Source organism: Pelodiscus sinensis, chromosome 19 (genome assembly GCF_052426305.1).
Source record: "Pelodiscus sinensis isolate ZL-2025 chromosome 19, ASM5242630v1, whole genome shotgun sequence".
Classification (NCBI taxonomy): domain Eukaryota; kingdom Metazoa; phylum Chordata; order Testudines; family Trionychidae; genus Pelodiscus; species Pelodiscus sinensis.
The window spans coordinates 29,548,011-29,563,142 of NC_143070.1; the positions used below are offsets into that span (position 1 = coordinate 29,548,011).

The following is a 15,132-nucleotide window of genomic DNA, read 5'->3' on the forward strand; positions in this document are numbered from 1 at the left end:
TGAAGGGAGCGGAGACGTAGAGCGGAGACGTAAGGTCAGATGGAAGGAGAACAAGTCACCTCTTTTCAGGTGAGATGTGGTGGGAAACTCCCAGATTGAGTGCAAGCTGAGCTCCCAGGGCTGGTTCCTGCCTGATGGCTCCTGGTGGCTCCTTGCAGGGCCTGGCTTGAGAAGCGCCAAGTAGTTCCGTGTGTGGCCAGGAGAAAGGGAGCATAAGGGATATGGATGAAGGAGCAGGGTGGGGAAGCAGGAACAAGGAACAAGGGAGGGTGTCAAAGGAAGCTGGGGGTGCTGGGTGAGCTGGGGGGGAAGAAAGCGAGGGGAACAGGGTGGCTGGGCATTATGTGGCTACTTGCACCAAAGGCCACAGCCACACTGCCCTGAAAGTGCACAGCATTGGCACTTCCAGGGTGGGCCCTGCACTGTGTGGCTGCAGTGACCTGGTCCCAGGCAAGGCACAGCTGAGAAGTTTCAGCCCCAGCCCTGCATCCTCCTATCTCAGCCTAACCTGCTGAGCTGTCTCCCACATGCTCCTGAAAGCCAGCACAGAGGCCACCCCTCCCTACACCAGGAAGCAGGCCTTAGAACTGCCTTGTGGGTACCCAGGGGAAGTGCAATAAGAGCAGACCCTGTGTTTCTGCCTGGTTTTGAACCAGGGACCTTTTGTGTGTTAGGCAAATGTGATAACCACTACACCACAGAAACACGCTCAATAGTGTTTTCTGCTACTGCACTTAAGCTTGGGCAAATATTCAGTTGCTAACCCCTTTGGCCAGCAGAGATTGCTGTGGGGCAAATGAATTCTCTGATGTCAATTTTGTGCCCTCAGGAAGGGACCAAACTGAAGGAGGCCGGGCTCCCACCTGGGGACTCCAACCTAAACCCTGAGACCAAGGGGTTTACAAGCCAGAGAATCAAAGTTTGCTCCATTTTGCCCTCCCCCAACCCTGCAGAACCTCAAAGGCAACTCTACAGTCCCAGCAGCTGGGGGAGATGTGCACGTTACAGCCTCTGCCCACTGAGCTGTAGCCTTCTGTGCCCAGGGAGCCAGACACCACCAGGGTGGGAAGGCAGGAGGGAAATGGGGAATGGCCGAACTTTGCCATGCAATGGTGTTGTCTGGGACCATACAGTAGAACAGTTTAGAGGTGGGTCTGAGTAGGGCACCGTGGCTTAGCTAGTTAAAGCACTTGCCTAATAAACAACAGCTCCTGGGTTCAGTTACCATTGGTGCCTTGTTGCAGCTTTTGCTCACATTTACTTATGACCTTCTGGGACACAGAAGAGGTCTCCTCTGGCCACCCATGGAATTGCTGGCTCAGGAAAAGGCTGAGTGGGGAGATGTGTTGGGAAGAAGGAAACCACAAGTCCCAAGAGGTTTCTCCCCCACAAGTGAGAAGCTCCTGATGCCCACAGACCCTGACTCTCCATGGCTGCAGGAGCTGCAGAGGTTGCACCCTCAGGCTCTCTAGGCCCTGACTCCTTCACGCATTCACAAGTGTGTGTGGTGCTGACTCTCCTGTCCCAGTAATTGCAGTCAGAGCCCTGTTATTGCCAGTCACAGCAGCCCCTGCACTGGCTCCAGGCTTGTTGTTTCCTTCTTCCCAACATCCCTCCCCAGTCAGCCTTTCCTGAACCAGAAGTTCCATGGGTGGCCAGGGGAGGCCTCTTCTGTGTCCCAGAAGGACCTAGGAAAATGTGAGCAAAGGTTACAACAAGGAACCACTGGGAGTTGAACCCAGAATCTCCTGTTTATGACACAGGCGCTTGAGCCAGCTAAGCCATGGTGCCCTCCTCCAAAGCCTCTTTAAAATGGCTCTTTATGTTTCCAGACAACACTTTTGACTCCCAAAGTGCAGCCATTCCCCATTTCCCTCCAGCCATGGAGTCCAGGCGGTTTCTGGCCTCCTGGGCACAGAAAGCTACAGCTCAGTGGGCAGGGGGCTTTGGCCTCCTTGCCCATGGGATGCTGTTGCAGGAAGGGCTGGTCAGCAGGGACGGGGTTCACCTGTCGAGGAAGGGAAGAGTATTTGGGTGCAGACTGGCTAACCTAGTGAGGAGGCTTTAAACTAGGTTTGATGGGGGCAGGTGCCCAAAGCCCACAGGTAAGTGAACAATATGGACACCTGGGAGATGGGGCAGAAATGGGAGAGAGCAGGGGCTGTAACCGCAGAGATAAATGAGGGACGAGGGACCACTGGGAAGCAAAATCTAATCTGTGTCTTAGATGCTCGTATAGACACATGGAAACGATGGGTAATGAGCAGGAAGAAGTTGGTATCACAGGGACGTGGTGGAATAATACACTTTATTGGAATTTTGGCACAGAAGGGTAGAGCTTGCTCGGGAAGGACTGGCAGGGAAAAAGGGAGGAGGAGTTTCCTTCGATATGAAACATGCAAACACTTGGCCTGAGGCAGAGTTGGACACAGCAGATAGACTTCTCAGGAGTCTCTGGGTGAGGTTAAAGGGGTAAAACCCCAGGGGATGTCACACTATGCATCTATTACAGACACCTCCCCAGGCAGAAGAGGTGCCTGAGGCTTTTTAAACAATTAACAAAATGATCCAAAGCACGGCTGGTTTCACACACACTCAGCCTCACCCACAGCTGGGAGGCAGTTTGCAGGGAGCTGAAAAGAAACAGAAGAGGGGAAACTGGAGCCTGGGAGAACCAAGTCTTGGGATTCTTCTGTATCCAGATGTGCTAAGCAGCTGGCAGCCAAGCTCCCAAGTGCTGGTCTGTTCCCACCGTCCTCAGGCAGGTGAATCCCCTCCGCTGGGTGTTACAGGCTGGACTTTGCCTGCCTGATTTTAGCCAGATAACTCCTCCCTGTGAGGCAAACATGACACCCCCTGCCCTGCGGAAACCAGCCCCTTGCTTTATGGAAGAGGGAAGGAGCCCCTGGAAGCACTTAGCCCCTGGCTGGCTCTGCCTGTGGAAAAGAAGAAGCAGCAAACATCTATTGCTGGAGAATGTGGGCATCAACCCCACTGCCTCTCACATGCGAAGTGAGCCCTCTACCACTTGAGCTAATTCCCCTGCCTGTAAGCAGCTTTTCCTGCCCCACCCACCTTGTTCCTGAGCCCACAATGTCCCTTCTGATAAACCCTCATCTAAAACTCAGCAAATACCCAGAGAAGTTGCGGTTCCTTTACAAGACTCTGCACAGCTCAGTTCCAATCAGCCGGTCTTCCCTAGAGCCCGGAACATCGACCGCGGCAACGTCGCTCTTACGCCCAGTGTAGACACGGCCTTAGAGTGTCACAAACCAGCCCCAGACACATTCCTGGCTAGGACCAGTCACAGTCTGGGCTCAGTGAGGGTCCGTCCCACCTGAGATGTGTGTGACACAAAAGCCTCCTGTTCCCTGCCCAGTTCCCAACACTGGCTGCAGACCCAGAGATATTTGGTGCCTTGGCTGCTGTCCCTGCTGGCAGGGAGCTGTCCCGCACCCGCAGTTCATCCGCCTCCCGGAGAGGCAGCAGCTCTGTGAGGGGGAGAAGCCGGGGAATTTCCCTGCTGTGTATAAAACCATCACTGCTGGCCCAGGCTGGGCCAGTGCACTGGCATCCCTCATGTCTGGAGCATTCGCCAGGGAAAAACTGAAACCACATCAGGAGATAAGGGGTCAGGGTCCCTCCTGGCAGGAGCTATAGGGAATGGGCTACCTCTACTTCTCCCCAGCAGGAAATACTGGGTCAGGGGTCCATCCACCCCTCCCCAGGAGGAGCTATGGCACCAGGGGACCCTCCACCCCCCAGCAGGCACCAATGGGTGCCATGGGGGCTCACACACACACAGGTGCACACCCCTAGTGAGTTAGAGCTGAGCTCTGCCCCCAGCTCTCTGCTCCACCCACCCGTGTACTGACTCCCTCACTGCTATGGGGCTGTTTGCATTGGTCCCAGAGAGTGGCGATATCAACAGCCACAGTACATCTGGCTCTGTGGTGTAATGGAAAGCATGTTGGACTTCTAAGCTGCACTGGTTAATGTGAGCCCAGGTAGACATTCAAAGGCTGTGGGTTCAAGTCCCACCAGAGTCACTTTAGCTGCTTCCTCATTTCCAGGCTGCAGCTTTTACAGACCAGTCAGTCCTTAGGCTGACACTGGGGTGGGCTGGCATCCAGGCAATTCCCAGCAGACCCCATTAAGGGTGGAGGGAAGGACTGGTACTTGGGGGTTGTTCTGAGAGGCTGCAGGTGCCAATAGACCCTCCATGTCTCCTACCAGTGCTGTGCAACACGCAGGCTCCGAGCTTTGTTGGAAAAAAGCACCAGTCTAGACGCGGATCTTTCGGAAAATAAAACCTTTTCCAAAAAATCTCTTAATCCTTATTTTAAGGGTTTATTTTCTGAAGGATCCGGCAAAGCTCCAAGCTGGAAAAAAGCGGAAGCCATTTTTATGCAAATGAAGCGAGGGGTATTTCAATCCCCGCATCATTAGCAATTGCGATGTGTCTAATTTACATCCCTTTTACGGATGCAGTCTAGACACAGCCTTAGTGTAGATGTAGCCTCTGTGAGTTACCAGCAGTGGGGCTGTTAGTGTCGGCATCTAACTAATTGCACCATTAGGCCATGTCTTCACTCAGGTGGAGATTGCTGCTGCAATCCATCTTCCAGAGCTTGATTTAGCAAGTCTAGCTAAGCTGCACTAAATCAAACCCCTAGGGCACCTCCTGCTCTTTGCTACTATCCTACTCCCACTGTGAGGGCACCACCAAGCTCAACTGAAGGTAAAACCAACTCCAGATACATGTTGAAAAATGGTGGAAAGAAAAGACCCATTGACATGGCAACAAGGCACCACTGGGAGTTGAACCCAGGATCCCCTGCTTACTAGTGTCGAAGCAAACGCCTCACTCAGTTTACGCGGCTAAACAGACAGTTTTATTGGCCAATAAAAGCAAAGTGAGCCAAACGTGGTCTCAGCAAAGCCTGGGTCCAGTAAGGCTACCTAATACAATCAATCCTAGTATCTTTATACCCTTAACCAAACAGTCTGACGTCAGGGCATCCAATTACAGAAATAATCAATTAGACTAGGAAAAACAAAGCCTTATCAACATGATGGCGGACAGGTACGAGGGAGTACCTCTCCTCTGTGAACCAGCCCAATTAACACATTCCAATAGCACATCTGTCTTGGCCTGGTGCATGGGGTGATAGAAAGTTCACTCTGGCCTACGTGCAAAGACAAAAAGCTGAAATGGTTTCTGTTATACAAGATGGCTTCTAGCTAAACATAAACTAACTTCATCAATTCCCCCCTTTTAGCCTTTTAAAGGCTAACCATGAAACCATTTTACATCTCCATTTTCATCAAAGCCTTTATATACATTTCTTGTTCCTCTCTCTGCTCATCATATTTTAACATCATTACTTCCACATTCCCTTTAGTAAGGGTCTGTCCCTTGTTTTCTAGGATACAAGAAATACAGCATTTGATTAACAAGAAACAAAAATAAGCACAAAAGAATATAGCCAATACTAAAACTACACCTTGCAAAATCCAAGTTCCCACATGTCCAAACCAGCCTCTTAACCAATCCCAGAGGGTCCAGTCTTCCCCCTGCCCTAAGCGTTCCACAGCTTTTTCAATCTCTGAGGCATCTTCCTCCACTTCTTTGCTGGTGTCGGTGATATACACACAGCATTCCTTTCCTACTAAGGCACAAACCCCGCCCTTACTAGCTAGGACATAGTCTAGGGCCATCCAGTTCTGGAGAACCATTTGTCTCACTTCTCCTAGTTCCATATTAATGGCACGGAGAGCTTTGGTTGTGGCATTAGCTACTTTCTCGAAAGCTACTTCCAGCCTCCGAATTTCTCTTACTGCATAGGCCACACCCAATCCTGGGAACGCAATTCCCCAAAACCGCTGTGTTTCTGTTATCTCTCGGTAATTTCGGATTCTACTCCCAGGGAGATGGTTAGTGATTCGAATGGCTGGGAAGGCTGCTCCAATGTAGCAGGTTCCACTCCAGCCCTTGGGCAGTGTTTTGTATGCTTGGCGACCACATATAAAGTAATGGCCAACCTTCGCTGTTAAGGTCCTTTGGCATTGGGGCTTCATCATCCATTGCAAATAGTACCCATTGATTCCAAAGTCATAAGGGCCTTTGTTATTTTCCCAGGTGTTATTTCTGTTCCATACTCCATTCAGGACAATGTTTACCTCACACCTGCTTTTCCCCACTCGGGCTCCTGTACCATTACATGTCCAGCAGTATTCTCCAACTGGTGTCAGAGCTAGGCGGATGTACCCTGGGCTAGTAAACCCTTTATCCTGCCAGGTATCATTTGGCTTTAGCTCATTAAACAATGGGCCATTCATTTGAGTGTTGTTCAGTGGAACTGGAATCATTGGGATGCCTCCTTCTGAATGTACAGGACTGTGAGCACATATCCAGCAACCTGTGGAATTAAATTCTTGGGAAACTTGGTTCATTAAAAGCATAAACACATTTGAACCATATAGGTTATAACTACTAGGTATTAAAAACAAAACTAAGCATAAGCTCAACATGAATTGTTTGTCCAGCCTCATGCTGGCTGTTCTTCAGGACTTCGTAGTTTGCTTCACCTATCGCTGGCAGGTCCTTCTGGGCCGCAGCTGGTACCTTGGCCTCGGTCTTTCAGGATCGTCTGCTTCAGGGCTTGGATTGCCGGTACCAAGCCTGCGCTGATCCTCGTCTACTTCTGGACCTGGATTTCTGGTACCAGGCCTGCGCTGATCCTCGTCTGCTTCTGGACCTGGGTCTCCGGTACCAGGTCTGCGGTGCTCCTTGTTGGGGCCGACTTCTGTAGGGGCCAGGACGGGTTTGCAGTGGGATGTGTGAATCCAGGTGGGCAATCCTTCGCACTTTACAGCAGTATGAGTGGTCAGAAGGACTTGGTAGGGACCCTTCCACCTGGGTTCCAGGGCAGTCTTTCGCTGGTGAACTTTCACGCAAACCCAGTCTCCTGGTTGTAGTTTATGGCACGGCTCAGTCGGGGCCTCTTGGAAGGCGTCCTTAACCTGTGAATGATAGGACTGTACACACCTCATAAGTTCCTGACAGTACTTGACTATGCTTCCTTTAATGAGTATGGCATCAGCCAAGTTAATGTCTGGGCTGCTTAACAGTCTCATAGGTCGGCCACATGCAATCTCATGTGGACTGAGTCCAGTTTTCCGATTAGGAGTGGCTCTCATGCTCATTAGGGCAATCGGGAGTGCTTCTACCCATGTTAAACCAGAGTCCTCACATATCTTAGCAAGTTTGTTCTTTAAAATCCGTCTCTCTACTGCTCCTGCGCTCTCCGGATGTCGCGGGCAGTGCAGTGCTTGTCTGATAGAGTAGTACTTTGTCAGCTTTTGAACAATTTGTCCAGTAAAGTGGGTACCTCTATCACTGGAGATCACCAGGGGTATTCCCCATGATGGGATGTAATGATTTAGAAGTTTCTTAGCTACTGTGATGGCATCCGCTTTCCTGCAGGGATAAGCTTCTACCCATCCCGAAAACAAACAAACAATAACCAGCACATATTCAAAGGATTGACATTTAGGCAATTGAATAAAGTCCATTTGTAAATTCAGAAATGGTCCTAAAGGTGGAGGTCTGGTTGCCGGAACTGTCTTTATAGGTTTACCCACGTTGTGGGCTTGGCAGACAGGGCAAGCCAGACAGTAATCTTTTGCTGCTTGGGAGAATTTGGGAGCAAACCAATTTTGCTTTAGGATTGCCACCATCCCCCCTTTGCCAACGTGCGACAATCCATGGAGCACGGAGGCAAGGTGAGGTAGCAAGACCACTGGGGCAACAATGCGGCCGTCAGAGCTGCGCCACAAATGGTCTGGGTGCAAGGTGCACCCTGCCAGTCTCCACTCCTGCTTTTCTGATTCTGGGGCTTGGTCCTGCAGGAGGGCCAGTTCTGACAGAGATGGCAAAGGAGCTGGCGGTGGTGGGAGAGAAGGGTACAATGCTTCAGCCCGAGGAGGACATAGGGCGGCTGCCTTAGCAGCCCGATCGGCCATGTCATTTCCTAATGCAACTTCATTAGAGGAAGAGGAATGAGCTACACACTTAACAATAGCAAGAGCTGAAGGTAAAAGTACTGCATCAAGTAAAGCGGCTACATAAGGCCCATTCTTTATAGAGTGGCCAGAGGAAGTAAGGAAACCTCGCTGCTTCCAGAGCGTACCAAAATCATGAACTACGCCAAAAGCATACCGGGAGTCAGTGTAGATAGTAGCAGACGCTCCTGCGGCAATGTGACAAGCCCTTGTTAGAGCTATTAATTCTGCCACCTGTGCGGAAGAAACAGCAGGTAGAGGAGCAGATTCTATGACATCCCAGACAGTACAAACTGCATAGCCTGCTACTAAAACTCCACTAGAATTATAAAAGCAAGAACCGTCTGTATACAGTATAAAATCAGGGTTATCTAAAGGCATTTCAGACAGGTCTGGTCTTGGAGAGGTGACGGCTTGCACAACCTGCAAACAGTCATGAGGCTCCCCCTCATGGGGTGCAGGGAGCAGTGTAGCGGGATTTAAAGAGTCACAGCGAATTACAGAGACATTGGGAGAAGCAAAGAGAAGCCGTTCATATTTAACAAGACGGGCATTAGAAAGGTGCTGGGTTTTTCCTTTTAAAAGTAATGCTGACACCGAATGAGAAACAGCCAGTGTTAATGGAGATTGTAAAACCAAAGGTTCTGCTTGCTCTAAAATCCATGCTGCCGCCGCAATTGCACGGAGGCACGGTGGAAATGAGGCCGCAACGGGGTCAAGATAGGTGCTGTAATAAGCAAGAGGGCGGTATTCAAGTGCTTTAACCAACTAAGCCATGGTGCCCTCCTTGAAAGCAACTGTAAAATTACACTCAAGATCTGCGCAGACCAAGACATTAGATTGGCAGCTGGAACCCAAAACCTTTTTGTCAATTGTAGCCCCAGGCCCCAAAGGGACAGACCCAAGGCAGCCGCCTGGTCCTAAGGCCGGGCCTGCAGCCAGGGGGAGGGAGAAGAATCTCTCCTTTCAGCTGGAGTTGAATCAACAACCTAGGGGCACTTGCCGAGCACCCGCTACAGGCCTCTGCTCTGCCAGCTGAGCTATGGAAGGTGCCTGGGGCAGGCTGCTTTGCCCAGTTTGCCCTTGGACGAGTGCCAGGGCAAGAGCCCCCCGAAGGGGACGGCCTCCCAGGGGAGGGGCAGAGGAACCCAGCAGCACAGGGGTGTCACAGGCGCTTCACCCGCAGAAGGACCCTTGAGTGATCCAGACAGAAACGCCGCGTCTCGCTCCCTGCAGCTCCCCTTGCTGCCCTGGCAGGCGCTGCCCCTTCTCCCACCGGCCTGGGCCTGGCCTCCCTCCCCCGCCCGGCACCACAGAAAGCCCCTTGGCGTGAGCCTGGGCAAGCCAGAGGCCTCAGGCCTGTCCCCTCTGAGGGGCTTGTGCCTCGGCCTCCTCTGCCCTTGGTGCCGGCTCTCCCGGCTGCCCCTGAGCGCTGCTGGCCAAAGGAGGCAGCAAGGCAGGAGAGGGGGGAGGAGCAAGTCCCGCTGAGGCCGACAGCTCGGGCTCAAGCCTCCAGCCCCAGCACAAAACCTTCAGCCGGGCCCGTGTGGCTCCCTCCTGCCCCCGCACACGCTCACAGGGGGAAACGTGCCCCATGTTCCATCCCCACGCCAGGCCTGGGCGACGGGCTCAGCCCTCCAGCAGCCCACAGGGCCTGTGAGGGACGGACTGAGAGCAGGGCCCCACTGACACCCCCCGTCCTGCCCCACTGGCCTGCGTGGCGCTGGCACGGGACAGGCAGGAACGGCAGCCGGGGAGAAAGCAGCTTGGACTGACGGGCGAGTCTCACTTGCTGACCAGACTCCCAGGTCCTGGGCTCTGGGGCCAGCCCCCCTGTGGGTCAGAGCCCCCTGGCCACGATGCTACTCCAGGGGGCCTGGTTCCAGGGCCACCTAATCCCAGGCTGGGGGGCTGGAGGCCTTTGCCCTGGAGTCTCAGAGCTCCCCCAGTGTCAGCTGCCGCTGGCCTGAATGGTGCTGGATGCTCCTGCTCCCCTCCCAGCAGGCTGGCCCTGCGCAGGCTCTGTGCTCGCTGGAGCCTCCTCCTGCCAGGTCCCTGGCCTGCTCTCTGCAAAGCCTCAGCCTGGCTCCTTTCCTGCCCTCTGCTTGCGGGCCTTTGGGGGCCGGCTCAGAGCAGATCCCCGAGGCCCAGCATTGGGTGCAGCACTGCTGGGCCCCCGGAGCCTGGGCTGCAGCCAGGAGGGGGAATCTCCCACAGGGCCGGTGGGATGTAGAAAGCTGCTCCCTGGGAACCTTTCCCACGGCAGCGCCCCCAGCCTGGCCAGTCCCTGCCCAGCCCAGCCCCCGCCCCAGGGTGGGCAGCATTTGGGGGGGCAGGTAAGAGAGACCCCCCTCCCCTTCCCAGAGAGCAGACCCCCAGGGCTGCAGTGGGAGGATCTGGCCCAGGGCTGCTCTCAGCAGAGGGGGCTGTGATCCCAGCCTGGGGCCAGGGAAGCTGCTACCAGCTCGTGCGGGGCGTGGGGAGCCATCCCAGAGAGGGTGGGGGCAGATAAGAGGGGTGAAGGGGAACAGGAATGTGTGAGGTGGGGCAGGAAGGGGAGGCAGGAGGCACTGAAGGGAGGTTGGGGGGATCATGCCAGGCATGCGGTGGCTGGGAGCAGGGGTGCAATGGAGGGAAACTTGGGGGGGTCACAGGAAGGGAAAGGGGGCAGGGGAGGTTGGGAGGAGACTGGGGGAGCAAGTGCAGCCTGGCTGGGGGAGGGGGAGACACAGGGCAGGGCTTGTACAGAAGGAAGGGGGGAGATACAATGGCAGCTCCCCCACCCCCATGGGGCAGGAGGGGGGGGCAGAGGTGCCTGGTGGTGGCACTTGGGGGCACCAACTCCTCTGCCCATGACAAAATTTCTAAAGTTTATAACCAGGGTGTCCCAAATGCCCCCTGTCTCTGTGGGTGCCTCTCCCTGCGCCCCTCGCTCTGCAGGCTCCAGTCCCCCCGGGGGAGGAGCTGCCCCCTCCCGCAGCCTGAGGGGAATTGTTTCTGTGATTTTTTTAAGTGTAGATATCTGCAAACACTGATCTGTAGGGACTGGCAACAGTTTATTTCCTTTTGCAGATTTGTTATTTGCATAATGGTTATGCAGATATGTAAATGTAATGTTACCGGTCTGGCAAAAGTTTGTGAATGGGTTTGGCCATCCATGGTATATTAAAAAAAAGGTTAGCAATCACTGGCCTGATCCATGGGGGCTGGCCAAATGCAAGGCAGGGAAAACACTAGGGCTCTGTCTACACTCACAGATGCTTGCATGAGAAATATGCAAATGAGGCTACGCATGGAATATCGCTGAGCCTCATTTGCATGCCTAATGAGCTGCAATTTTTGCAAAAGAGGCTCTTGCTCCAGAAGGAGCTGTCTACACTGCCCCTTTTTGCACAAGAAAAACCCTCTTGCGCAATGCCACTACGATGATTATTTTCAGGAATAGCGACATTGCAAAAGAGGGGATTTCTTGTGCAAGAAGGGGCAGTGTAGACAGCTCCTTCTAGCACAAGAGCCTCTTCTGCAAAAATGGTGGCTCGTTAAGTATGTAAATGAAGCTCCATGATATTCCACACTTAGGCTTATTTGCATATTTCTTGTGCAAGAAGCTGGGAGTGTAGACATAGCCTGGTGAAGGTGGGGGGGTATTTTCCCCACCAGGCCTTTGTCCCTCGGAATCCCTGGGGACGTTGGGTTTTCTCTTGTTTTTTCGCTTTTCCCTTCTTCCCACCTCACTGCGGGGGAGGGGGCGGCTCTCTCATCCTTTCAGTGGGAAGCCCTGGCACAGAGATGGGCCAGGAAGATGCTCTGAGAGCGAGTCCCTGGCCTATTTGGGGAGAGAACTTGCACACGTCTAGCCTTTTATCTATTACCAGGATGGCCGAGTGGTTAAGGCGTTGGACTTAAGATCCAATAGATGTTTATCTGCGTGGGTTCAAACCCCACTCCTGGTAGCTTCCTGTTTTGGACAGACATCCATCTGGATAGAGATTTGCCCTGCTATGAGGGCAGGGGACTGGACTTCATCTCTGAAGGTCTGTCTGGTGGCATCTTGCCATGTGCGAGATGTGCATTTTTGCAGGAGGATCCATGGCAGTGTGGATGCTCTCCTGTGCACGAAACCTCTGATGGCTATTTTAGCTATAGGGCAAGAAACCCTTGTCCTACATCCACACTGCCCTCTTGCGCAAGAGGACTTACACCTGCTAGAAAAGAGCGTAGCTCTTGTGCAAGAAGCCCTTTCTTACCACGCTTTACTGTAAAACTTCTTGCACAAGAGCGAGTGGGCCGTGTGGATGCTCTGCGGAAGAACGGCCCTTCTTGTGCAATAACCCGCCAGTGTAGACACAGCCCATCAGTGTGGACATAGCCTTCCAGTTCTAGTCGGCTGAGCTGGGAGGAAGTCACAGGGAGGAGACTCAGGACTTCCTTGTTCTCCTTAAGTCCCAGCAAATGAGCCAGAACTTCTCGTCTGCTCGGGGAATTGTTCTGCTTCTCGCCAGTGGTTGTCTCTGAGCAGCTCCTGAGTCTCTCTGTGTCCCGGTGCTTCTACCCCACTGGCTGAGCCATCCCTAGGCTGGGCTGTGGGGCTGTAGCTCCTTTGAGACGCTTTATTCTGATCAGTCAGGGTGGGAAACTCCAGACTGAGGGGGAGTTTCAGCATTTGGGTCCTGTGCCCAGCACTGCCCCAGACTGGCTGTGTGAGGTCAGACAAGGCCCTTTGCCTTTCTCATCCTCTGTCCCTCCCTCTGTCAGTTGGGGGAACAATCCCCTCCTGCCTGCCCCATGGTGGAGGGAGCTGTGAGGAGTGGTGTGAGGGTGTCGCTAGCAGCAGTGAGTACTGGGAGGTGTCCTGTCACTTGGGCTCCATGTAGGGCTGACAGATGGTTTCTACAAAAATACCGGAGACACTTGACATGACACCACAATCGACATTATTGTTATTTAGAAAATACCGGTCATTTCTATTTCTATTTTCTCAGTTTGTTTCCTGATCAGAAAGCTCAGATACTGGACTGTCTGGTTCAAAACCGGAGACCTGGCAACCCAGCTCCATGTCAGCAGGGACACGCAGTTGAACACCTCCCCCCATATGCTGGCCCAGCCTTGTGCCTGCTGGTGGGGCTGCCTCCCCCCACATCAGTGGGGCTTCCTGCCCGTGTTGGTGCAGCAACTGCAAGTCTGCCTGCACCCAGGCCTGGCAGCCATGTCGTCTGGGGGCAAGAGCAGGGAGAACGGCGCCTTCGTAGCCCAGCCTGCCCCCCCATCCCATCGCTGAGGGAACTTTCCCCCAATGCCAGCCCCATGCTCAAGGGCTTTGTAAAAGGGCCAGGCCAAAGTAGCTCCCCCCTTGCTCCTACTGAGCCTCTGCCAGAGCTGCCCCTCCTCAGGCTCTGCCTTGTCACCAGACAGACCCTGCTCTGCTCCAGCGCCCTCCCTCCGTCTGAGTCACTCCTGGAGCTGGTGGGACTAGACAGCTGCTGTCCTATGGGATGTGGCACATCTTGGGAAACCATCTCTCAGTTCCCATGGGGAAAAGTCAAGCCAGGGCTTCCCAATCAACCCTCAGAAGGTCACAGTTCTATACCCCAGGTGGGACTTGAACCCACAACCCTGGAGGCCAGTGCCTTGTCCATTAGGCCACTGGGGCCAGACAAGGAGCAAGGAGAAGGGACAGAAATTCTCTGTCCCAAAGGCTCACCCCTCACATTGGCTGGGCAGACACGTCCCTCCCCTCTACCCCAGCAGACACGTCTGCAGCCCCTGGCAGAGAGGCGGCTGGGCAGGTCGCTGGCAGAGCTGAGCCCGGGCTGGCAGCAGTGCAGGCTGGTCGGCCACAGCCCTGGGAGAGCAGCTGGGGGGCTCGGCTGGGGGGCGACGGGCCCGTGTGCTCTGCTGCCCACTGACGAGCTGGCTGCCCAAGTGCCCTCACAGACGCTTCTTCAATCCCCGCCCCCCTCAGCCGCCCACCCCCAGCCTCTTCCAGCACAGCCTGCCCCCCCCACAGGGCTTCCACAGGGGCCTCTGTCCCAGGAGGAATGGGGAGCCCCTGCCCCCAGCACCCACCCACCCTGCTGCTGCTCCCCCCAGAGCAGAGGATTCACCCGACACAAGTAAGTGCTTCTGTCCCCCCTGACCCCGGCTGCTGGGTTCCCTCCTGTTTAGCTGCCTGGCCCCAGGTAAGGTCACATGAGACTGCTCATATCACCCCCTCAGCACGGAGCCCTGGGCAGCCGCCCTGCTCGCTCAGGTCTCAGGCTGGCAGGGCCTGCAGGGATACTGGGTTTGAATGACAAGGTGTTGGAGCAGCTATTAAAAGGCTTCTTCCTTTATTATCTCTTGGGTTAGTGTCTTTCTCCCATAACGTGTAGCTACGATATTTGTTAGTAACTGGCAGGCGCCGCAGGGGCTCACACCTGAACAGAGACACACGACCTCAATATTGGTGCACAAGACAAAACTCACCTGCTCCTGGAACAGGAACACTGACTAGCGGTGAGGCCCCTCCCTGGCAGCACCGAGCAGTGAGAGCTGAGTGAAGGGGGAGGCAGGCCCAGGGGGAGAAGGCTCCATGACTGTGTCAGAGGGAGGCTCTGCCCTGGCCAGTGGGGAATCATTGCCTCTCCGAGGGGCCCAGGCCTGCTGGGTCATTTCCCCAGGTTACTGAGTGGGGGCTGGAGCCAGTTCTGGGTTGTCTCCTTCAACAGCCAAACTGAACCAATGGATCTTGTGCCAACCTGACTGTGCACTGGGCTAGTGCTGTGTGTGCCACAGAGCTTCCTGCAGGGCTGCCTGCATGGGAGAGGGGAAGGGCAGTTTGAGTGACCAAGCTCTGCCCCTTCTGAAAATGGCAAGTGTTGTCTTAGCAGTGCCAGGGAGGTGAGAAGGAGTCTGATGTAACCTCTTGGGTCACAGCTGCTGTCACATAGGTGAGAAAAGAGAGTAGGCAGCTGTCACATGAAACTGCAGGCTGGTTTCCCTGACCGGGAATCGAACCCAGGCCACAGCAGTGAGAGTGCTGGATCCTAACCACTAGACCATCAGGGACACATGAAACTTGCCTTT

At 54.2% G+C, this 15,132-nt stretch overlaps 1 protein-coding gene and 4 non-coding genes across 5 annotated transcripts; 2 read left to right on the forward strand and 3 right to left on the reverse strand.

The window, feature by feature from the left end:
• Positions 1-632: 632 nt before the first annotated feature.
• TRNAV-AAC (transfer RNA valine (anticodon AAC)) lies at positions 633-705 on the reverse strand. The gene has a single exon. It is a non-coding gene; the product is annotated as a tRNA-Val (tRNA).
• Positions 706-3,944: 3,239 nt separating this feature from the next.
• On the forward strand, positions 3,945-4,049 carry TRNAR-UCU (transfer RNA arginine (anticodon UCU)). The gene is made up of 2 exons: positions 3,945-3,981; positions 4,014-4,049. It is a non-coding gene; the product is annotated as a tRNA-Arg (tRNA).
• A 1,068-nt stretch (positions 4,050-5,117) lies between these two features.
• LOC149522817 (endogenous retrovirus group PABLB member 1 Env polyprotein-like) lies at positions 5,118-6,879 on the reverse strand. Its single transcript, XM_089771155.1, has 2 exons — positions 6,762-6,879; positions 5,118-6,713 (listed from the first exon to the last, which is right to left on the reverse strand). Exon 2 carries the CDS (start codon positions 6,553-6,555, stop codon positions 5,311-5,313), a length of 1,245 nt encoding a protein of 414 aa, XP_089627281.1. The 5' UTR covers positions 6,556-6,713; positions 6,762-6,879; the 3' UTR covers positions 5,118-5,310.
• A 5,058-nt stretch (positions 6,880-11,937) lies between these two features.
• On the forward strand, positions 11,938-12,020 carry TRNAL-UAA (transfer RNA leucine (anticodon UAA)). The gene has a single exon. It is a non-coding gene; the product is annotated as a tRNA-Leu (tRNA).
• A 3,022-nt stretch (positions 12,021-15,042) lies between these two features.
• Positions 15,043-15,114, reverse strand: TRNAE-CUC (transfer RNA glutamic acid (anticodon CUC)). The gene has a single exon. It is a non-coding gene; the product is annotated as a tRNA-Glu (tRNA).
• Positions 15,115-15,132: the final 18 nt, after the last annotated feature.